The following is a 25,122-nucleotide window of genomic DNA, read 5'->3' as shown; positions in this document are numbered from 1 at the left end:
GTTCAAATGCAATCCAATGAAGGTTGAAGGACTTGAAAAATATGGAGCAGAAACAATCCGTTTAAACAGGTAAGATACAGTCACACAGCTGGTCTGGTAGGTACAAGGGCTGGACAAAAGGAAATCCAGGAAGCAGGAAGTAGTCGGGTATACAGCAGATCCAGAAAGGCTTGAGGGCAAGACAAGGGCAATCCAAAAGACAGGCTGAGGTTGGGTACACAGCAGATCCAGTAGTAAACAGAAAAGGAAAAGGAAAGAAGGAGTAAAGGAAGAAGACAGGCTGTAAAAAATAAGAGGAACCGAAAAAATAAGGAAAAGAGAGAGGAGGAGCAAAGGTAGGGAAAAGGAGGCTAGGGGAAGACAGAAAACCGTGAGGAGCAAAAGGCGCTAAAAAATACCAAAATAATAAACGAACGAGAGGAAATAGCAAGACGGTGGGATAAGAGCACAAGTACTCAGAGGGAGCGACAGCAACACAGGGAGAAACCCGGAAACGTTGCAACGCGTCCGCAACTAGGAAGTACGGACCTAAATACTTCCGGTTACGTACGCGTGCAACAACTAGAACGATGCGGAAGGGACGGAAGACGTGCCGGGAAACGCGATGGCGGACAATAACGCCAGCGATTCCACACCCGCCATCCTTGCCGTGTTATGACACCCAGTGGGAGCTGGTTCCATTCAGGCGGACAAAACAGCAGGGGAGTGAAAAACTCCTCCCCCACTTCCTGCCTGCCCAGACACACTGGAACCTAGGTGGGGACACCGAAGGGTTCCTGCTAAAGGCAAAAACACACACACACACACACACACCTTCCAGAATGGTAGAAGAAGGGCTAACAAAGAACAACCACAATAGAAATGGCGGGAAAAAAAAAGGAGCCAATTGTACACAACTCGGACTGTGAATACAGTCTGCAGAAAATAGCACAAAAGTTGGTAGGACACGTCCACCGCTACCAGCCATAACTAGAAGGTTGCCTATGTGACTAAAAGTTACAGGAGCAGAAAGAATGGGGATACTAAGTATTCTCTTGGCACTCTACATAAGGTGGTGTGTGCCAATCTCTCCGGATATAACATTTTAGGATAGATACAAAGAATCTTTCTAGCCTGAAGAACAGTAGTTACTCGAAGATAAAGAAAGAATTTCAAAAGGAGAACCCAGAGGGTTCCCAGCAAAACTGCCCATAACGAGTTCACAGATGCCTTAAAAGAGATATGGAGGAAACTAGACTCCATTGTAAAAGGTAGAGAACAGAGTTCCAAAAGTCAGAGCAAAAAAGAATGAATGAGGGAAAAAAGGCTCCACTCATTCAGAATATAAAGAAAAAGGTTCACAAGTCCATCAAAAAGTGCTGGGGTCTCACTAGGAGGGAGGATGAAGCACAAAAATGATAAATCTCCCTAACATTAAACAGAATTTGTAGATATCACTGCACCGTTGCCCCATACATCAAGCAGCTTGTAGCTGCCACCACACGGTTAGGTGGCCCAACCAATGTAATTGCACTCATTACAATTTGCCCAACTACTTTAAAGCAGCAGTATTCGACATAAGGGATAATGGTTTACTCCAAACTGAGGCCTCCTTATGGGGCAATCCAGCACACAAAATGCATCCCCAAAAATTGCATGGGAAGGGTTTGGCCTGGACTGTGATCTTGCGGACCAGGTATGTCTGGCGGGGTGGTACCTGGTTGCCTTTGGAGATTTTAGAAATGAAAGTAGACTCCACCCATCTAATAAAGCAAACCATTGAAACTAAGAACACTTTTAATGAACATTCTACAGGTTATACAACACACATATCCCGCCACTCGCAGTCTACTTACTAGCCAGGTTACTTACTACCCCACTCAGACTATCTGCACAATCAGAATAGACTGTGATAGGAGACTGATCTAGGTGTGATAGTTGACATATGATATGATATTTATAACAAGCTTAATACCCAGAGGTTTCTAAGCGCGTACCCGAAGATCGAACCTGTGGTGCTCCATGGCTCTTACTTACAAGTGGAGCACGTTGCCCCTGAGTAGGTGAGATGGTTCCTAAGAACGTCGTCTGTGGCTTGGTCCAGAGCAGATGGAATGAGGACTGACTGAACCGTAGGCCTGATCAGCAACAGGTCCTGTCCTTTCGGTATGGTCACCTGCTAAGAGGTTTAATTGCAGCCTCTTGTAGACATATCTATTGGGTGTTGAAGATGACCTACGGTTCTCCGACCCATATGCTTTGCCAACGCAAGTCACTGGGTTGTAGGGAGAGGTATGGCCTCAAGTAGAGCTAGTGGTTAGCTGTGTAATACCTAGGATGCCATTATTAGTCCCCCTAGACATGCTTTCTTGATGCTTGGGCCTGTGCCATGGTACAAAACTATGGCTGTAAATAGTGCAGATAGTGGGGAGGGTTTGACGGTCGAATCGGGACCCACTTGCGCAGATCGGAATTAAAGCCTGACCTCCTCTTCTGCCACAGTGAAAGTAATATGTGGAAAATGGGCTGCAAGAGTAACGAGGAGTCTGGGGGAGGGGTGGGCCTTTCAATGACCTAGGTTTTTGAACCCCGAAATACCATATTTTCTCTAGTTTGTGGATTTGTCTACCCCAGTCTGCAGTGTCATAAAACAGCTCTCCGTGTGGATCCCAAAGTCCACAAGCATGGTGCTCGGACGTGAGCAGTTTTCTTTTCTGCACATGAGAACTCACTAGATGCTAGCGATTAGAGGAGGACAGTGTGTCGAGGCTTTTTAAGAGGCATTTTCCAAGTCATGGTCTTAGCAGTAATACTGTGTAAAGTGTTATGCAAATAATTTTCATGATGGTTTGTAATTTCAAGGTTGGGTTTAATTTGTAGAATCTGAAAAACACATTTACATTTAAGGCAATATTAGATAAATGCACAATTATAATCCACAAAACGTACCGTGAGCGTTGTGGTATTCTCATCGTCTGACCACTGAATAAAGAAACAAAGGAAAGAAAACATTGGCAATGAAACATGATTAAGAAATTCAAATAAACATATATTAAGGGTCATACCACATATGCATATGACAAGAACAAGACATTTTGAAGTTCTCAGGCACCACAAAGAATTTTAAAGTTCACATCTGTATTATTATCTCCAAAAAGGCAGAGAACATTAGAAACATGGCTTTCATGTGGTGCTCAGAAAAGCTTAGAGTTTCATATTTTAAGGACATGGAGTATTGAACTAGAACAGCAGCATTTCCCCTTTTTCTACATATTGTGCTAAAATCACATTTGAGGAGTCATCTGTGGCGGATAGGACAACTATGGGAGCTGGGAATGTCAATGAACATGGCGACTAGCTACCAGGACAAAGTACAAGAGAGAATTTCCCAGGGTCAATTTCCTCTCCCTAACCTCCAGTGCCAAGTAGTCCCCCAGGCAGAGAGTGTGGAGTGCAGATGGGCTCCCATGAATTCCTTCCCATATGAGGTCAGGCAAGAACTGTTGAACCCAGATAGCACCTCTGAAGATGGAGGCAGAATGTGGAGCCATGCACCAATGGGCAGACATCCACCTTACCTCAACATAGCATAAACAAGCGTTAAGCCTTTGGTCTGTGTCAGAGAAGCTAAATCATGCAATTAAGTGAGGAGGAAAAGCGGCTACACCTAGGTATTCTAAACCGTGACCTAAAAAGAATCAACGGGGAATGTGTAATTACCCCCCCCCCGTTGTATATCCCCCAACTTTTTGCTTTGTTTAAACACCATAGTCTTACTTTACCAGAAGAGCCCAGCCTTCTGCTGCACTCCTGTGGGCTTTTCGCTCACTTTTTATGGGGAAACTGACATGCCCTTTAGACAGTCAGTGCTGGGAGACTGTTTCCCTTAGTCCTTGCTAATGTTGCAACTTTTCTGCAACATATTACAAGTGCACAATGAACCTTACCAATGTAATTACCTTCTAGTACAGTGCACTTGGGTCTCTTAGTAATTTCTAAAAGGTCCTAAAAACTCTCAGGAGAAGCGTGTGCCTTGGACAGGGCTGGTGGCAACTTATCTTTTCATGTATTTTTAACCCTTTCCTGCCAGGTAAATCGCATTTACCGTGTTTGGCACAAATAGGCGGCCTCGTTCCATAATGGCCATGCAACGAGGTTCTTGGTCATGTCCTTTGGCCATCTTGCTCCTTTGCCTTCCCCAGGTCGAGTCGACCCAGGTCAGTCTTCATTTGAGCATGCATTCTCCAGCGAAATGCCAAGCTTTCGCAGGCTTCTGCATGCCTTGTGTGTGTGCCTCCAGGAAGTTGGCTGGATGGACTGTGTAGTTCCAATACCTATCCTGGGTGCCAGAGTCTGATGTGCTGTGAATGACTGGGATCACGGTGGTCCGCGATTGGTCAACGTCTGGTGTGCTTGTATGTGAGCAGATCTCCCAATGGTTCCTCTGCTTTTTGGCGCAGAGACTCTGGAGAAGAGAAGGCCCCAAATACCCATAGCAGGTCGATTTCTTGAGTTCTCACTGAACCTAGGATAAGGAGCCAAGTATCCTGAAACTAAGAAGCCGCGTTGAGGAACCGCTGGTGACCCACTGGAAGGCTTGGCACCCTGAGCCCGCTGTTGTCCGCCTGGACCCCTCTGCATCTGATCGAACCAGAAGATCTGCAAAGACGCGTTGACCCATTTGAATACTAGGACCAACTATTCACTGCACCTTCATCTAAACCTGCAAGTAAGACTCTTCAGAAGTGTCCCTGGGCCAACCAGCAGGCTGACCAGCTTGCGCAGGACCTTTGCTATGAAACCGCCGCCGTTTCGAGGAGACCCTTGAAACTTGGTACATCGCAAGCTCTGTGTTCAAAGGCACTATCACCCTGAATTTCGTACACTTGGCATTCCCAGGTCTGGAATAAACAGAGCACCCGAACCGGAGTACACGCAGTTACTGTGTCACCGAGTCGAGGTGACAAGCTTTGCGGGTGCCTTGCTGCTGTGCCCCTCTGTGCACTGAAACCTGCTACAGTGAAACTGGCCTGATCCATCCACCAGGAGCGGAGAAATCGCCACTGTCCCGCCAGGGAATCGTCGCTGTAACTTCATCACTGAAAGCCGCAGAGCCGCACAATTTCCACATTTGAACCGGCAACCGAAGTGGACTCGACTGACGAAGTTTGGTCTGCAGGGCGCCGGGGGTCGGCGAGTACCTACAACCTTTGCCGGTGGCCCCTAGCGCATCCACCCACTATTACGCACGAGTGTTCCCTGAGGGCCACTCACCTTTCCACAGGTATCCTGTGCTACCGTCTCCTTCCCAACTCCTGGAACCTGTTCTGCCCCCTTGGGGAGACCCTCCACAAATATTGGGAACTTGTTCTCCATTGCATCACCCAACTTCTTGAGCTGTTGCAGCCCCTGCAAGAGACCCTATTTTCGCCCTTCCGCACTATTGCGTGCACCAGCATTTGAAAGTACATTGAGCACTAGGCTCCTCTCTTAGTAGGGACTGGACTGCCTCTCAGATAGGGTTTATTTAATGAAGAACTGCCTAAAGACTATTTGCACTGCTTGCTTCCTCCCCTTTTAGGTTGCGAACCATTCTGTGCTTTTAACCCTTTAGGCCACTTGGTATGTGTTATTGAAGTGGTGAATTGGTTTAATGTATTAATGTTGACAATTGCTTTCAAAGGCCTTGAATAAATGTACATGTATTTTTGATATATATCCACCTGAGCGGGATTGATTTGTAGTGTCCTTTACTCTGTGTGCTCATTGAGGTATTTCAGTCATCCTCACCCCTCCAGAGAATTAGTCTTGACCCCCGCCAATGCTACCTTGATTGGTCTGGCTTGTCCAGAAGGTTACCCAGTTCCAAGAAACTAGGCTGGCCTTCTGAACCTCTGCCCACACATCAGAGTTCGGAAATCCATCTCAACAGAACCCACACCCATTGAGCATATTCTGGCCAAGGTTAGAGAGCAAAGAGAACATTTTATGACAAACTTCCTAGGAGCTTTATCTCTGGGTGCTGCCAGTATATGACAATAGAAAGGACAGGGCAGAGCATGTTGAGAGCTCAAGCCGAGGAAGACAACCTCCTGGTTGGCGGGGTAACTGACTTCAATCTGAATAAAAACCTGGTACGGGCCAGAAATTATTAGTGGACAGTAAACATAATACCCTAATGCACACCACCTCCAAAAATAAGCCTGAAAAACAAAAAAAGTCCTGGTTTCACCCAAATCATCAAATAATCAACTATTTCAAAGAAAATCACTAAGAGCAGAGGCCTGCAACCTTTAGCTCTCTGCACATTATGAACTACAACTCCCATCCGCCCTGTCCACTGTAGTCAAAAAGGCATGACCCGATTGGGAGCAGTAGTAGACATCTGGAGAGTTGAAGTTTCGCACCTTGAAACACTTGTGTATAGGTGCGTTATAAATGCAATATCATATATCAAGATTCCAGACCCCAGACCCATGACTTGAGTCATGCCCATAATTCTAATCATACCATTCCTTGACTGGCTGCTTCATCGAGGCCTGAAATCCTAGACCAGCAATGCTCATTAACCCAATGCACAGCCATACAAACCATAAGGCTTCCAAAATGGAAACAACCACCCATGGCCTTTTATAACGCAGGCAACATACAATAGCCCAAGAGGCTCCCAGTAAACAAAGGGCTTTGTGGAAGGAGTCATTCACAATATAAACTCTTCTTAAAACTGTTATTCTTGTGCTAAAGACAGCTAGATGGCTGCATTCAATTATGATGATGATTTAAGAAAGGTGGAATAAGGCACTACACCGACCTGTATGTCATCTTCATCATTACTGTTGACATCACCATGGGAACATTGCGGAGAATCTGCCCTAAAGGAAAATAAAAGAAAACAGAAAAACCCATCATAAAATGAAAAAATCCACCCACAATCCACATTCTTGAAATCTCTAAAATGATCTTTCTTGGCAGGGCAAAAATGCATAACACCAACACAATGCCGGGGAGCAAAAATATAGCGGGATCCAAATGAGAGACAAGAGCAACAGAGACATCAAAGCAAGAATGGAAAAATTAAGCTAAGAGAGAAAATACTACCACTAACACTTTAGATAATAATGAAGATTAACAAACAAAGAGGCAACAGATGGATTTATAAAATATTCTCAAGCACAATACATATTTTACCTTCCAGAGACAACAAGAGTACCATCATCCAGCAGATAATCTCTCACATTCTGTGGTAGCGGAAGGATAATGCTGCACAAAACAAAAAGAATGACGCCTGAATATCTTTTCCAGTCAACAACACAGCCGTAAAGTTATACTTGTGCATAGGTTTAAAATACTTTATTTCTTTAATGAAATGTCTAAAAGCATATGAGACGAGTGTAAGGAAGGCATGGTATCAACAGTAAAACAGAGACAAGTACCACATTTCAAGGGTGTTAATTGAACTTAAAAAGGGTTTGAAAAACGCTTGTCTAATCCTAAATGTACAGATGGGAGCAAGCTACGAACATCAAATAATAACAGTCCTAGCAGTCTCTTGTAAAAATAAGAGGGCCTATACTAATAAACCTATTTCCAATCCTTAACTCTAAATACAAATAGTGTGGGAAACAATGTTACGAAAAAGAAAGAAGTGTTCACAAAATGATATGTCAGGATGTTCAGGCAGTTAGCCTCCCTTCCCCGCGTTTTCAGCGTGGGAGAAGGCGGTACACTCGAGCTTACCCGTTATGCTCACCCGGTATCCACAGGTACACCCATATGCCCTGGTTGCCGGATTCACCCTGGACGTCCTAATTCTGGACAATGCCTTCTATGGCGGTCGGGCCTGAAAACTCAGGAGGACTGGATTCAAGAAAAGATTTGTTTCCTCCCAGCAGCCCCCTGGACTCGACCTCATGGCCCACTCCTCACCTTGTTACGATGTCTGGCGTGCTCTCCGTCCTGCCTTCTGTGCAGGGGCGCATAGTTTTTTCTGCGGGTTGAAGCGACGGAGTTAACTTCACTGGTGCTAACCCATGCAAGTGTCTTAAGGAGGTAAGTCTGGTTATAGCAGTCTTTAAATGTCCTTACTTTCCTTTCCTGCTATTAATGAATTTTCTTGTTTGTTCCCCCTTAGGTGCACGGAGGTTTGGTGGGTGCGCTATTTGGATCAGGCTCCTGCCAGGATGAGGGACGCAGGAACGTATGATGGATGGTAGGTTAAGCGTGAAGTGCGGCGCGGTAACGTATTTTCTTGATAGCCTGTATTTTTTATTCCTTTTCAGGTCGCAATGGTCTTTCTGGGCGTGTGAAGATTTCCGGAGCGGAACCAGTCAAGAAATGCGCAGCCAGGTGAGGATTTTGTGATTACTGCCGTGAATGCCGTGAGTAACCTGTCTAACGTTGTCCTTCTTTCTCTCTCCCTCCAGGTGCTTTGTTCCGGTGCGTGCGTGGTGTCCTGATGATGCTGACAACTGGATGGAAGACCGCGAGCAGCAGGAATCGACGAATGGAAAATTGCAGGTAAGCAGAGACTACTAATGATGTTCTTTTGTCTCCTCTGCAGGTCTGCTATTCAAGGATCGCCGGGTGCTGGTCTCTGGACACGATGAGCGTCACGCTGCAGGCTGCAGAATAACACGAAGCACGTTCTGTATCTTGGGTGTGGTTTATATAGCCCTCTGTAAAGTAGTCCAGGTAAAGAATTCCGGGCTACCACACCCTAAAACACTGCACCGCACAATCTGGTTCTTAGGAACTAGACTGTATGGGTGCCTCCATGTTGGCTGCAGGCCTTTACAGAAAAAGTAGTCCCTTCAAGGTAAAGTCCCAATCTGAACATGGACATGGCGCCAAAGGCGCCAGGACTGACTCCAGGAGAGTCCATGATGATTATGCAACGCCCTTGGGGCCCCAAATGAACCCTGAGTCCTAACCCTACCTGGCATGTGACCATGCCAGTGGGGTTCTGGGTCATGGGTCGTGACATTACCACAGTCTCTGGCTTCTCTAGCACAAGGATACAGTTCAATAATTAGCATCAGGGCCTTCCGTGCCCAAGTCTCTTTGCCTTTCAAAGTCTTCACTCAGAGGTTCTGATGCAATAAACAAACGGTACGTTCATTTCCTCTTTCAGATTTTCACAAATACTCAATTTCTTAGGCGATTCACTATTCACCTCGGATCTCCCTCAGCCTGGCTCAGACCCACTCCCCAATGTTTGTAAATTATTTATGCATCCAATTTCTCGTAGGATATTCTTTCTCGGGCGACTCACGTTCACCCCGGTTCCCCCTCAGTCGGGCCCAGATCCTTTAACACAATGTTCAATTAGTCTCCCTCCGCTGGGCTCGGACTAATTCTAATTTCCAATATAACTTTAAACAAACTTGCCTTAACCAAAAGCTTTTAGCCGATTTCCCTACGCCGGGATCGGGCCAACTTCAGATACTTTTTAATCAACTGTCAAAGACTTTCGAATGTGCACTGGGTTTTGCTTGACCCATTGCAGGACCACTTCGATTTCACAATTCTTTTCCCAATAAGTTTTTATTAACAGTTTTCAATGAAACAGGCCAACATAAACCCCAATCCCACAACAGTCCCCCCCCCCCACCACCCTCCGAACCCACCTCCCCCCTGATCCAAGAGGTCGGATGATAGCAAGGCAGTGAGATTAGAAATGGAAATATAATGCATGATATATTGGCCTGGGTGCCAGGGTGGGCGGTTGAATTCTGTTCTCTAGCCGACCGCTGCTCATGGTGGGTGCGCTAGCATAGCCAAGTTCTTACAGGTCAGACTCGTCTTGTGGGCTAATAATGCCGAGTAGTTCCATAGCCTTGGGGTACCAGGCTCGGCAGGCACCCGCTTTTAGGTATGATATCAGATTAGCCCAGTCCGTTGTGAATCGCATGTGATGCCCCGGATAGAGTAGGTGAGCCACTCTAAGGCCACCAGCGACCACAGCTTAGCTATCCACTCATGTTCCTGTGGGGGGCCCTCGACTTCCACTTCCGGGCAAGGACCAGCACAGCCGCCAACATCATTATCACATAAAGTTGCGGTCCACTCTAGTGGAAAGCGTTGTCAGCATCCCGTTGAGGCTCAATAAGTCCAGCCCTCTGTTTTTACCTTGCTTAACTCCCAGGACCTGGGCCACTGCAGTCTGGATCTGGGTCCAAAAGGGATCCATTTTTGGGCACTCCCACCAGACATGAGCCCAAGAGCCCACTGCGCCACAGTCCCTCCAACACAGCCCTGATACGTTGGGGTATATTTTATTTAACCTGAATGGAGTAAGGTGCCACCTCAGCATCAATTTCAGCCACATCTCCCGAATTTGAATAGATCTTGCAATTTTCGGGATCTGAGTCCACAGCCTTACCCAATCCAGTTTCTCTACGCTTGTCCCTACATCCTGATCCCATTTGACCATACAGTTCCGGGGGTGCAAGGTTTCTTGCCGCTAATAAGTTTATAAATGGACGACGCCACCCCCTTGTCCCCTGTGTCAGTATCCAAGTACATTTCGAATTGGGTGAGGGGGCGTGTGCCTGCTTGCTTGAGTGACTCCTGGGAGACCCAGTGCCTGATCTGGAGATAGGGAAATAAGCCAAAGTTCCTTCTTGCACTGCTCAAATTGTTTCACCTCGCCCCCCGTCAACATATCCCGCACCATCCGGCAGCCCCCCTGGTGCCAAGGATCAAAGGTCTGCTCGTTGGTGACTGCTGGTGTGAATTGCGGGTTCCCATGCAGGGGCGTATACGGGGATGGGAAGGTGGTAATGTGTGCCCTATTAATAGCTTGATCCCATGCATCACCTTTAGTCTATTTTATATCACTTAAATACATTCAGGAAGGTCTTTCGTGCCTTGGCAGCCATAGAACCCCCTCCAGGTCCTTTCCCACCCCCGCTAAACCCATCTGCCTCCACACCTTCCCTCTGTCATTTCTTTGCCAATCTCTGATGACTCTAATCTGTGCTGCCAGGTAATATACCCTAAAATCCAGCTCCCGCACCCTGCCCCTGTCAGACAAAGCTTTCATGAGGGAGGCCGCCACTCTCGGGTGCTTTTGGTTCCAGACAAAGCGACTGGTTATCTTTTGTAGGGTCCTAAAGAAAGTTGCAGGGACACGAACCGGGAGGGCTGAAAAGTGATAAAGGAGCAGGGGCAAGACCGTCATCTTTAGAGCATTGATTCTACCCAACCACGAGATTTCGAGGGGGCCCCAATCCACCAGTTTCGATTTCACATTCTGGAGGAGCAGTGGGAAGTTCGTTGTGTATAATTCCCCCGTTTTCTTGGCCAGATGAATTCCCAAGTACTTTAGTGAAGAGTCAACCCATCTATAGTTATAAGCCTTCCTGAGGTCCTGTACCGTGCAAGCAATTTCACAATTCTTGATCGCTTCTCATTTCCCACCTTTCAGCTGGATACCTAACAGACTTTTGAATGAGCACCCATGTGGTGCCGGACCACTTTGTCTATGGTATCGTATCTTGGCTCCAAAGTTCAATCACTCATCTGCTGTTTAATTGTGTTCACGTTGCTTGCCACATTACACCATGCTCTTCAGTTTTCACTATACAATGTTGCTGCTTGCAACCTTGGCTTCAACACAGACCGGTCTGGTATCAGTCTCCCCAAATCACCGGCTGTGCCAACTTCACTGGCGCTGCTTTGTTGCAGGAGCCAAGGACAGTACCACAGCAGTAAACGAGTCTCCCCGCCTTGACTATCAACATGGGAGCGCTCTGGGTACCTCCGGCACACAATGCAGACTGGCAAGAGGTGTGCGACACGTGATGGCACAGCAAACAGGCCAACCAGGAGAAGCCAGAGGAGTGCAAATACTGCATACAAGCCCAGGGGCCAACAAAGGGAAACTAAGAGAACATCACGCTATACACAGGGACAAATCTGGAAGCACCTATGTGGGCTGAGGAGCTAAGGGATCCTGGTTCTGCGACCTGTGACAAGTGAACCATGTGGTCTGACAACTGCGCATTAGCTAGTGTGCCCGAAACGGAGTACCAAAGACATTGAGTAATAAATCAAGAAGAGGCACTGCAAGTGAGCTGGTGAGGCAATCCAGAAAGAGGGTCTGGTGGACCTTGAGTTGTGTTAAACCTTTTGAAAGACTGAAACAAGTACAAGTGGCTGAGTTAAAGTGTTGGGGAAGGGCACCCAGAGATTTGAGGAACTGCAAGTATTGTCTTGAGAACAAAGCCTCAAAATTTACTTTGGAACTGTGCTGCTTGGAACTTGGCGAAAGGAACCCCGAATATTTTGTGGAACTGTGTTACCTTGACCGTGAGAAAGGTCATTTTGAAACATTTGTGGAACTTTCTTAAACTTGGGCAAGGGGAACTGGAGAGGAAACCAAGAGCTGGACAAAGCTTAGAACTTTGTGTTGATCACCATTTCTTTGATTATTGATATCCCTATGCACAGTAGCTTTAGTTGCGAGTGCAAGCATAGGCTTAAGTTGAACTCGAAATCCCACCTTAGCATAGGGCAAGTTAGGCCTTCTACCATCCTGACATTTAAGTTAATAAATATCTAGTGTTTGAACTTTCAGTCTGTGTCTTGCTTCATGATGCTTTCACACTAGTTTAAACATCTGCTAACCTTAGCTTGGAGCCAGTGGGATAAATGGTATATAACTGGTGAGCGGCAGCAAGTCCCTTGCTCACACTTCTGTGAATGTCACTACACCAATCACAGGGTTCACATCATCTTTTGGGTCTTCAAGATGACAATTCCAACATAAAAAACCCGACACTCTAGCCAGTGTAATCATGGTTACAAAACAAAAATGTTAAATTGTTTCATTTGGAACTGAAATAAAAACCATGCAAGACAGGACCCTGTAGAGGTAATCCATTTGGGCATTTAACTTTATGTAGTGGTTCATGCAGCCTTCTTTTAACTTCTAAGCACTGTAATTATTATTGCCTCAGTTGACATCTTTCTGACTTCTGAAGGATGTAAGGCCAACTGTCCAGGTAACATTTGACCATGAGATTCTGTGCATGCAGGAGAAGCTCTGAGTGTTAAAACACATCTGTTCCATTGGTGAGAGGGTGCTACAGCACTTTGTGCTTGATCCGTTACTTGTGAGGGAAACCTGATTTTCTGTCACAATGTAGATTGCCGACATATGAGAATAATTTCCATAGTTAACTTTTTGCACATGTCAGCTGAATGTCACATACGAGAAAACTCATTTTTACTCCCTTGAAATTGCATTTACTCTCAAAATATTATCTGGAGCACTGGTTGTGTGGAACTCTCCGCCATAAGTGGAGAGATACAAGACTTGCTGAACATTTTGAACTGTTAGTCAAGTTCAAGCAAGAGACCATCTGGACCAAGAGGAACATTATAGCAACTTTGATGCGATTTCCTTATTCTTTTGAACTGTTGATTTGAATCTGGGGAAGGGGAATTCCCCCACGTTATAAGGAGAAACAGTTACTAGGTTTTGAATATAACTTAATTCTGTTATGTCTGGATTGCCATATATCACCTTGCTGAGATTGTTGTATGCACAAATGCGAGGGACAGAATCCTTTTGTTAGAGTGTTTCCTTTAGCTAATTTTGATAGGCAGGGAAATCCTTGCCAGGGTAGGTGAGGCATTTATCAAAACCTTTTGAGTTAATAAAATCGCATCTTTTGAAAAAGTGGTCTGCCTCACATTTCTGACTCCTCACATATGCCTCAGTGACTCTCATTGGCACCCTAATATGTGGTTTTCTTATGAGACAGAGTTATGATGCATTTACCATGGAAAGCTGAGAGACAGCAACCACAGTTCTGGTGATTTGCTGCAAAGTTTTTATTTCAGAGTTTAATCTGAGTGGCTACTCATCTTGTTTCTTTGCCTATTTCATTAACAACTTAATTGTAAGGAGTCACAGGCTCCACCTTTTGATTCTTAGAGGCATCTAGGACTAAGGATTCCCATCAGGTTTTTCCTTTTTTTTTTTTTAGTTGAGTAAAATAAGGGAGTTACAGAAAATACTGCAGTGGGTCATTCTTTTAAGGGAGTACTAATATATATTTTATGAAAATGTGGGAGCCCTTTTACTAAGAATGAAAATGTCTCAATTAACCTATTCTATAATGAAGCTGAGCCTCTTCAAGCACATAATTAACAATAGATTAAACCCAACGTTTTGTAAAATGTATTAAAATAGGTGAGAATCTGTCAACGAACATGGTTCAAATTTTATTTTCAAACCTGCCCATTTTTTTGTAATTCATATTTATTTGCACAGTGCAGTATGCACTGTAAAAGATATTTTTTTCCTGTAACTTTGCTCTTCAGGTAGTAATAATAGTACAGAATGATCTTGTTACACTGCTTTGCCGGTACCATTCATCTGAACACATCCGTGGAGCCGTGTAGTGGGAAGCAGGCTCCTATGGTATACAGTCTTCATACCGAAAAATGATATACCGAATCACTTATATATCTAAACATATACCTTGAAAACCCTTATATCGAATATATTTATGGTGGGGTAAAATAATTTTTGAGGGATCAGAGACAGCTCCCCGCCCCACAAAATAATAAATAAAATGAAAAAAAATCTATATTCAGGTTTTCAAGTTATATGTTTCAATATATAAGTGATTCGGTATAAAGACATCTCATCTAGAGTATGTTTTCACTGTGACAGCCCAACTTCAACAGGCACATGCTACGAAATGTGTTGGTGTCCAACTGCCAATCTGATGATCTACCATTGCTCCTAAATCCAACTGTCCCGGTATCAAAGACGAGTTCATGGTTTAGATGCGGGCCACAATAGACCATGCATTCAGTGCAGATTATTCCCTGCTTAATGGTCTCTGGAGCTTCTGATCCAACTGCTTAGCACAGAAATGCAGATCTTTGCTGAGTGAACAGTGAAGGGCGCACTGAAGAGAGACAAATCCGTCTCTATCTCGGCAGGTTAACTGGTCTGGCAAAGAGAAGATCTGAGTGTGGACTGGTTTTTGGACGTACAGTTGTTGGGGATGTTTCTATATACAATGGGGGTAGAATTAGTTTCCCTAAAATGCGTGGATGTTTTTGTTAAATGTACAATTATAGTGTGTCTTTGCTCAAGATAGTGTTCTGCAGTGCCTTAAATAACACTCCACAAGCAGTATACCCTGATAAAGGAAGCTGAGGAACAAAATCAGGAGAGACTGGCAGGATATTGCCAACTACCACCTTGGTACCTGTACAGAATAATATAGTGGTGTCCTTATGGTCTGCATTCAATAAGCTACACAATTTTATTATTTAAAGTGCAGATCAAGCTCAAGAGCAGCAGAGTGCTGTACAGGCTGTGGGTAGCCAGCATAATTAGGTCCTGGTGTATACAACCTATGAAATATTTATGTATTTATTGTTTGCTTATTAGGCACTTATACAGTAAGTAAATTCTGTTTCGAAGCGCCCACAGGGCATCGGGGAGGGGAGATGGGAATGAGACATTAAAAACATAGAGCTGTTAAATACAGTGAAGGGAAAAAGGACAAACCTACTATGCCTTTTGAGTATTCAGAATGTGAAAGGGCGGAACAGTGGGGGTAAGTGGTGGGGTGCCCATGCTCTTGGGTGAGCAACAGAGGAAGTGCAAGGTATGGCAAGTGCGAGCCTCCAAGACGGAGGGTGTGCTGAGGCAAGTGCTGAGGATAGACAGAAGCTTGGGGGCAATTCGGTGTGGGAGGGCAGGGTCCTGGACACCAATCAAAGCAACTTCAAAATTAGCAAAGCAGAGAAGAGGGGAAGGAGGCGGTAAATAGGAAAGTCTTAAGGAGCTTCCGGAATTTAAGAAAATCTGCTCAAGACGCAGAGGGATGGGGAGGCTGTTCCCATAGAAGCCATCTGAGGAAAGCGATCACCCTCCTGCCCTCTGTTTAGCTAAAAGCTTTATACACAAAGATTTGGTGCCAGAGGAACGCTGAGGTCTAGAGGGAGAATATTTCTTAGGAGAGAGTTGCAGATAGTGTGGTCCGCAGCCATCCTTGTGGATGATACAGAGGGATTTGAATGTAATCTGTGAAGCAACTAGGAGCCAGTGAAGACTTTTTAGGGCAGGAGCGATGCAGTCCCTGGGCTCGAGGCCAAGGATAAAGCTTGCTGCCCTATTCTGGATTAGCTGGAGGGGGTCACTAAGTGGAAAAAGGTAGATTCAGGAGGAGGCTATTGCAATAGTGAAGCCTAGAAATCACCAGGGCTCGGCTAACATTGAGCTTCTGGGGGGAAGGTGAGAAAAGGTAGAATTCCATTGGGAAGGAACAGCTGAAAGTGGGACTTGTTGGCAATGTCCTGAGTGTGAGGGTGAAGGAGAGAGAGGAGTCAAAGATGACTCCAAGGTTTCTGGCTTCAGAGGAAGGAGAAGGGGGGGGCCCATGGAGGAAGGCCAGAGAGGAGGAATGATGGTGGGAGCAGGGATCCCAATGTGAAGGATCTCTGTTCTGCTGGCATTGAGGCAGAGATCAATGGAAGTGCACCAGGCCTGGAGGCAGGCAGACAGTTAAGGAAGAAGGAAGGTGCAAGAGGGTCATCAGGAAGTTTGAAAGTAATCTGCATAACACTGGAAGTTGGGCGAGAATGAGGAGTGCCAGCTGAGTAAGGTAGATGTTGAAGAGCCAGGGGGAGAGGATAGCGCCCTGGGGAACACCACATGATGAGAAGGAAGTAGGAGAGAAGGTACCAATGATGACTTGTAGGAGCGGTCCGTTAGGAAGGTGTACGAAGATGAAGTGGTTGACCGTGTCAAAGGCAGAGGAGAGATGAAGCAGGATGAGGAAAGCTGGGGATTTGGAATCAAGGGATGTGAGCAGTTCTTCACTGGTGCTCAGAAGAGCAGTTTCCGTGCTTCTGGATGCTCTGAATCCAGATTGATGGTCATGAAGACCACCAAGTGCAGTGGGACCTTTGAATTGGGGCAAGGCCAACTTCTCCAGCAGTCTCCCCAGGAAACAGGCAATGGAGCTGGGGGGCTAGTTGGCTGGACAGGTAGGATCTGCTGAGGTTTTTTTGTAAGGAAGGAGGTGGGGGAAAGAACCAGTGGCAAAAGAGTGGTTGCAGAGGTCAGTGAGTGCAGGGACAAGAGAGACAATGTTGTCCTTGATTGTTCTGGATGCGCAGGCGGAGACCTGTTTGGAAGAGACCTTCACAGAGCTGACAACTCTGGTGACTTCTTCCGGTATGACAGGGACAAAGGAGAGGAAAGGTGAGGGGCCAGGGGGTGTGGAAAGGGTTGGGAGGGTGAGCAACAAGGCTGTTCAGAACATCCTGAGTTTTGGTGGTGAAGTGAGTGGCCAGTGTGTTGCAGAGGGCCTGGGAAGGAAGAGGGGAGCAGGAGACCGCGCAAGGGTTGGTTAGTTCCCTGCAGATTTGGAAAAGTTCAGCCGTGTTGTTGGAAGCACCACATACCCGTGCCTGAATGTGGGCTCTTTTCGTGGCATGAATGGAGAGTGGTTTATCGTGATTGCATTGAATGCCAAAGCATCGAATGCCTCAGCATCTATAAAAAAAAAAGTGACGGAAAATAAGCATTGAATCTATTTCCTTGGGGGTCCCCCCAACCCACGTAGTAGTGGTAGTCCTCCCATACCAGTACCGACTTGGTTCAATGGGGACTTACTGGTGTAGTCCGACCTTTGCGGGACCGGTAAGTCCAGACTGAAAAGGCCATTCCCCATTTCCATTTGAGCCCCCATAGGGCTCAATGGGAATGGGGAAGGCGCTAATAACGGTACCGCAAATTGAGGTACCGTTATTAGCTTCAAGGTCCCTTAACGGGTCCCGTCCATAAAGCCTGGTCAGACCAGGCGTTAAAGGAGGGACCTGCTAAGGGACCTCGTAGTAGGGCGGTAAGGGATTACCGGCACCAGTCTCCTTACCGGTGCCCGGTATCCCTTACCGCCCTATTCATAATGAGGCCCATTATAATTAAAATAAAACCTTTACATTTGAAAAAAATGCATTCAATGCTTTTTTTCAATGCTTTTGGCATTCAATGCTTTGTATTCGATGCAATGACTGGATACCATGGAGAGTCTGTATTGCCTTTGGATCAGGTGGCAGAACAGTTTGTCAGAGGGTGAGTCTGAGGTTTGACACTTTTGTTCCGCCGCTCAGCACTTTTGTTTCAGGGCTGCAAGATCAGAGTTGTACCAGGTGTTACGCTTAGAGGCGAGTTTCAGGCCGATCCTCATGACTGGGGCAAGAATGTCAAGAGTGTTAGGAATGGGCAGATGGAAGTTGCTGAGAGCAGTGTAAATGGTAGTGTCTGAGTTAGGGTGTAATGGGGGGATAAAGGTGGAATTGAAGGCAGCATCTGATACTCGTTTCATCAGATGGACTGTGAACAAGGTTGGCAGAGCTTTAGGGGGAGTGGTCAGTGGGCCAAAGCGACCCAGGTGAGAAGAGAGTGGTTTGACCAAGAGAGGGGTGACCAGAGATGGGAGAGGGAGATCAGAGTGGGTGAGGGTGTCCAGTGTGTGTCTGGCAGAGTGAGCTGGACCACAAGGGAGATGGAGAGTGATAGAGGTGCAGAGGTCAATGAGAGTGGATGATGTGCCAGACAAGTCCAATTGGATGTTGAAATCACCCAAGAGGAGCAGATTGGAGGTTGAAAGGAGGAGCAGAATTCAGCCCATTCAGAGAGGAACAGGGAGGTAGCGCCTGGATGCCAGTAAACGGTAGCAATGGTCAAGGTGGAGAAGGACAGCTGGGTGGGTAAGATGGAAGAAAGAACCCACTTAGGGAAGAGTAAGGCAACCCCACTGCCAGCACAGTGAGGTCACGGCTTGGAAATGATCTTGAAGCTGTCAGTTTGGTGGGAGTCAAAAGCAATGACTAAGCCAGCACTGAATCATAGCTCGGTAAGCACGAGAATGTCGAGGTCAGTGTCTTTGAGAAGGAGGCAGATGTCAGCAGAGTGTTTGTTGGCTGAGCAGGCGTTCAGAGTCGCCAGGTGGAGATGGTCATTGCCTTTAAATGTTTTCTGAGGTGGAGTACAGGGGCTTGGTACTCCCATCAGCAAGGGGATCAGAGAGTGTGGTAGGTGTGAGGCAGGAGAAGGAAGAAAGTTAATGAGGGGCAGCAGGATCCTGAACCAGGATAGTGCCAGTGTGGTAGACATTAATGATGCAGCGTGATGAGAAGAAGCCCGCCAAGAGGACTTCCTACTCGGTGCCACCATTTACAAGGGAGGATGTGAATTATAAAATAAAGATTTCCATTGTTATCCTCCGCCTAAAGTCATGTAAGAGTAGTTTGGGTTTTGTTGTTTCAACTTTCTTTGGTCATGCGCCCAAATTCCAGGTTGCATGCTGAGGTGTTGCAAAAGTGTGCGGAAACAAATCAAACTTCCATCTGAAGTCACTTGCACATGGTTTCAAAAGAAAGAATTGGAAGCATTGGGAGGGTGAGAATGAGCATAAAGAACGCAATACCATCGAAACCAGAGGGACTTTAGGGGTACAAAGACATGTAGCAGAGGACATGAGCACAGGGCAAAGAAAACAACCCCCTCTTTAGCAAGGGAGCAGGAACTTTCTCATCCCCAAAGAAAGGTTTACGTTTCCACATGTAGATCAAATTACAGGTCTGTAAATGGCGCCGACGGTGCAAATAAAATACAACTTTGCTTTTCTGTTATTCAGAGAACCTGCACTTTTGATAATGCAGTATCACGTAACATAGTTTTGGAATGTTGCATAGTTTAAAGAGAACACAAGCCTCGAGGCACAAAGGTGGCATAGCAGGTTCAGTCACAGTTGCGGATATCCGTCACCAAGTACATGGCCACTGCGCATGTGTGAATCCTTGTGGGGTGGACTCAGTCCCTTTCAGTTTATTGGGAAAGTGAAATATTTCGTTTTCTTCCCACACCTGTGTGCATTTCTTATCTAAATGTTAGGTTAATGATAATGACGTGTTATTTATATAGCGCCTTTATCCAAAGCGCTGTACAGAGCACATATTTACATACAATATCACCCAACCGAAACTGGTACTCATTTATTGACCTCAGAAGGATGAAAGGCTGAGTTGGCCTTGCCGGGATTCGAACCTGTGACCTGCAGATCACGTTCAGATCGCAGCAGCAAGCACTCAACCCACTGAGCTATCTCAGATGTAGGTTGATAGCCATCTTACTAATCGGTTGATTTATGACAAGAGTTGATGGCTTGCAAAGTCAGGTTTATTCAACACAGTGAAGCAGCAAAAAGGCGCAATTCACTCGGATGTCGGACACTTTGGACCCGGGAAAGCGCAACTCAAAATCCCAGTTTATTTACTGGACATAAAATCGAGAGCAGGTCATTTTACCTCAAGATGCGTCCTAGGTTCATTTATTTTTTTAAAAAAATGTTTTAAAGGAGGCAACCCTTAGGGCAGGCCACACTAGAAATGCCACGCCACCACAGAAACAAACACAAAAATAAGATTCCGCTGTAGCAAAAAGAGTTGCCAAATAGAAACAAAAATCTGTGAGGAAAAAAAACGAAGGCCCTTTGTTACCGAGAATTAAGTGAGGCTCCGTAATCTCCACAGAGGACGCACGTCTCAGTCACGAAATTTACTTTACATTGTGAGACTCTAGTTTTAGAATTAAAAAGGGAAATAACCTCACCGAACAGAAAATAAACTTCACTGCTGGAGAGGCTGAGGGGGCGGGGCGCGCGCGCGCGCAAGAGCCGCCTGAGGTAAACTCCGCGCGCCGCTGCGTGGACGCAGGCAGCGCGTGGCCGGCGTCGTGACGCGCATGGCACGCGCCGCCGGGTGCAGGGCGCTGCGTACCTGCGGATGCTGTGCTTGCGGAATCGAGGATACCACACGCTGAACTGGCAGTTAAGCACTTGCTCCTTCTTCATGGTAGGCTGGAGGGACACTTCCCGTCTGAGGAACGGACCCTCGCAGTGCGCGTCACGCGAGGCATTCTGCGTCCTGCGCCAACTCGTGACCATTGCGCTCCGGCGCAGGACGTGCTCGTAGAAAGAGCGGGAAAGGCAGGCGCTGTCGCATGCCGCGTGGGCGTGGCTTACGAACTGTCGGCATTGCCGTGCGGCCTTGTGTACTGCTTTGTATATTGTTAACAAAAAATTGCGTAATAGTTCAAATGAAACCTTACACAAGGATAAGTTAAATCAAGTATTGTCATGTTACTAGACAAAGCCTCTTAGCCTCATTATGTGGGATGGGTCTAGTTCATACACGCCAACCCTCCCGATTTAGGCGGGGACGCCTGATTTTTGAGGTGAAAAAATATTGCTATTTTTCACAGTCTACCCCTAAAATAACTAGCCCCAATGCAATCCTATGGGGAAATATGTGTCTCCCGATTTCCCTGTGGAAATCTCCCTCCCAAGTGCATCTGGATGTTGGCGGCATATATGCTAGTTGGGGTGCAGGGGTGTAGAAAGGAAGTGATCAGGACTAAGGGGAAGTAGGCAGTATGTGAAGAATAAAGAAACTGATAAGCTGCACTGTCTCCAGCTCCTTTATTAAAATCCCCATCCGTGAAAAGCACCCCCCCCAGTTTACATTGGCGACAAGGGGGTACAAGCTCACACGTGCTCAGGCAAAGGTGCAGGCCTCCTCAGAGGCCGTACCACGCCTCTGCAATGCACCCGAGTGATATTCACAGGTAGATTGGCTTGTCAACGGGAGCCTCAAGGTGCCGGCCCGTCCTCCGCTCCCCGTGCACACTGGAGAGTGACCCGTCGGGCTCCTCCGCTGATCAATAGAAAAGGGGCTATGTATGGCCCAGCATAATGACACGGTTAAAAAACACAGCCCCACGCTAATCCTACAGGTTGTTAATACACCCACAGAATTCCTCTTTGACACAGGGCAACCGTGAATGTCATGAGTGAAGAGACATAAACTCCCACAGCCCCCCAAACTGAATCCATCAATGGTGGACATCTTCCCATATGGGTCTGACACCCAGTTCCCCTGCAAGGGCATGTTCACAACTGTGTGCGCACACAAATCAAACACAGCCGACATTCTGTATCACATCCTGGCACACAAATACATGGCCCCGGACGGTGACTTGGTCAACATTTTCGCAAACCTATTCAAAGGCTTAGGGAAACTGAGGAGCTGTATAGTCAAACTGCACATCGACCCCACAGTCAAGCACACGGTCGCCCAACACTACAGGGGAATCCCCATTAACATTCAGAAACAAGTGGAAGAGGATCTCCACTGTTTAATGGACCTCAACATTATTGAACAGGCTAGTGGCCCGATGCCTTGGGCCTCCCAAATAGTCCCAGTAACAAAGAAATCGGCAGAGGGATCCATCCACCTGTGTGTGGACAAATGCAAGGCAAACAAATCCATCCAAAGGGAAAGACATCAGGCACCCCAGATCACTGACATGATCCACCTCCTGAAAGGCGCCACCATATTCTCCAAACTCGACCTCAACAAGGGCTATCACCAACTGGAATGGCCCTCCTAATTCCACTACATCACTACATTTGTCACATACATGGGCTTATTTCGCTGCAAGAGACTCAATTTTGGTATATTATCAGTGGTGGAAATATTCCAGGAGGAAATACATCAGGTCATAAAACACATACCAAATTGCTTGAACTACAGCAATGACATCCTTGTGTTCTGCAAATCCCTGAGTGAGCATGACAAAACTCTACACCGCGTCTGCTTGGCACTGGAAGCAGCAAGAGTAACGCTGAACAAAGACAAATGTGAGTTTCAGAAACACACACTGAAATTCTTTGGGCATATTTTCTCAAAGCAGGGGATGAGACCGGACCCAGAGAAAGTGGCAGCCCTGACTGAGACATCCAGGCCAACCACTGTCTCAGACCTAAGATCATCCCTAGGCCTGGCCAGCTACTGTTCCAGATACCTGGATTTGAGGCCATCATCAGTGCACCGCTCCATGAGCTCATCAAGGAGAGTCAGGAATTCGTCTGATCGCCTGAGTGTCAGGCCAGTTTTGAGGACATATGCTCAAAGATCGCTACGGCAGCAGATATGGCCTACTTTAGGTTTACAACGGATACAGAAGTGACCGTGGGTGCCAGTCCCGTGGGGCTCGGTGCCATTCTGTCACAATTTGACTCAAAGACACACCACATCAAAGAGGTGGTTGCATACGCAAGCCGCAGCCTCACAGACACGGAGCAGAGGTACCCACTGGCCGATAAGGAAAGCCTGGCAGTGTTCTGTGCTTGCGAGTATTTCCACCTTTTCCTATATGGCAAAGCCTTTACCATCGTCACAGACCACCAAGCCCTTCTCATGATCTATGGAAGCCAAAAAGCATTGTGCGATGGGGTCGCCACTTACAGGACTATAAATTCATAATTCAACACAGGCCAGGGAAGGATCAAAACATGGCAGACTACCTGTCATATCCCCCACAGGGTGCTGCCTAGCAGGAACACTAGATAGCAGAGGAATTCCTGAATTATGTCATCCACCAAATGAAACCATTCCTGGTTGTGTGGACGACACTCCAACAAGAATCAGAAGCTGATCCTGCACTCATCATTGTAGCCCAGTGCCCTTGGACAGGAAGGATGAAACACACAAAAGACATAGCCAAACACCTGGATCAGGCCACCTGTAATAACTGTTGCATAAATTGGATTTTTTTAGGAATAATACTCTCCCTCTAAACATGCACCCACTGACCTGTTCCAGTAGATGTGTGTGTTGAATATGAGTGGCCACCTGGAGAACCTCTTCCTCTCCCTAGACAAATGAATCAGGAGGGAATGAGTTCTCCAGGGAAACCCTCTGGGGTAAAAAACCCTGATTGCCTCAGTGGATGTAATCTTCTATGTTGCACTGGATGGGGTGAGTTTCCGTTGCGGTTCCAGGTGACTGAATGCAAATACAACAAGGAAAAATAAGAAAGGTAAAGATTATAGAACAATAGGTTCAGGAGTAGAAATAGGGGTGAAATGATCTGGATATAGGATAAGGAAATATTTACCCTATGGAGATAGGAAATGTGCAATGAGGTATTCAGAACAGCGAGAATGCAAATTCTTTCTGAATGATTGAAATATAGAAGAAAGAAGGTTGAAGGTATTGAGTCTCCTAAATGTCGTAGTATGTTAAATCGATTGGAAAGGAATCTAAAATACCTGCAAAGCAGAATTCAGTCGTAAAGAAATTACGTGTGATCCTAGTTGTGAGAGTTCTGGAATCGGCTGTGAGCCGGGAGAGAAAAGAAAATACGTGATGAGAAAAAGGCAGTGATAACTAAGGCGTCGGAGCTAAACTAAGCGTGCAAAAAGATACCTGATAAGTAAGTCCCACTTGTGAGATAAGTCGGAAATGGGTTCGGAGTGAATTGCCGGGTAATGTCCGGAGAGACTGGAGCGATAATGCCGGCTCAATGTGTCCCGACTGGAATGAAGGTAAGCGATCCCGGATGGCTAGAAAAGAATCAGGTCTGAGTCAACCACTGGCTCCAAGGGAACGGGTGTGACGCGGCGAAGCCTCAATTCCAGAGGAGCGGGTGGGAATTTTTGAAAACACAGAGACAGAGAAGTATTAGAATTGAATAATGGGAGCTGTAGCAAGTAGTAAAGCCTAGGGGCGAACTTACGGAGCGCTCACAGTAAGGAGTAGCAACACACTCGAGCGTTGTGCATGTCAGCAGATAACCGGAACTTTGCTGAGGGGGCGGAGCCTTAGTGGCAGGCATCCACTGCAAGGCTGGAATGCCGCAACCTGCCGGAGCCGCCATCTTGGGAGAAACAATGGCTGCCATACGTGCCTGTGACCATCAGTGCCACAAAGACCATCTCCTTCTGTGAGATATGACACCACCCAACACAACATGCAGTTTTGTGCCTTGTCCAAGAGGAACTCACTTTCACGGAAGACCACATCGTTCTCAAAGACTGCAAGATCATACTGCCCAGTTCACTCTGCAAAAGGGTCATTGATCTCGCTCATGAAGGTGACCAGGGGATTGCATCCAGCAAGAAACTGCTCCACAAGAAAGTTTGGTTTCCCCAGCTAGACAGCAGAGTGGAGAATGCACTGCAGAATTGCGCCATGTGCACGGTGGTGGCCCCTCCACCCAAGCCTCACATGCTGCAAATGTCATGCCTACCAGAT

General features: G+C 46.5%; 1 protein-coding gene across 1 annotated transcript in view; it reads right to left on the bottom strand.

Moving 5' to 3' along the window:
• Positions 1-20,994, bottom strand: part of CDC123 (cell division cycle 123) — a 219,538-nt gene extending 198,544 nt beyond the window's left edge. The window contains exons 1-4 of the mRNA XM_069627790.1: positions 20,803-20,994; positions 7,168-7,239; positions 6,791-6,851; positions 2,929-2,961 (exon numbers count right to left, since the gene is read on the bottom strand). Of these exons, the coding sequence (XP_069483891.1) occupies positions 2,929-2,961; positions 6,791-6,851; positions 7,168-7,239; positions 20,803-20,969 (333 nt within the window). The 5' untranslated portion in view covers positions 20,970-20,994. The remainder of the gene's footprint in view (positions 1-2,928; positions 2,962-6,790; positions 6,852-7,167; positions 7,240-20,802) is intronic.
• Between the last annotated feature and the right edge of the window lie 4,128 nt (positions 20,995-25,122).

Source organism: Ambystoma mexicanum, chromosome 12 (genome assembly GCF_040938575.1).
Source record: "Ambystoma mexicanum isolate Mex_15411 chromosome 12, UKY_AmexF1_1, whole genome shotgun sequence".
Taxonomy (NCBI): Eukaryota; Metazoa; Chordata; class Amphibia; order Caudata; family Ambystomatidae; genus Ambystoma; species Ambystoma mexicanum.
Note: the sequence above shows the minus strand (reverse complement) of the source record. Positions and strands in the feature narration are given on the sequence as shown.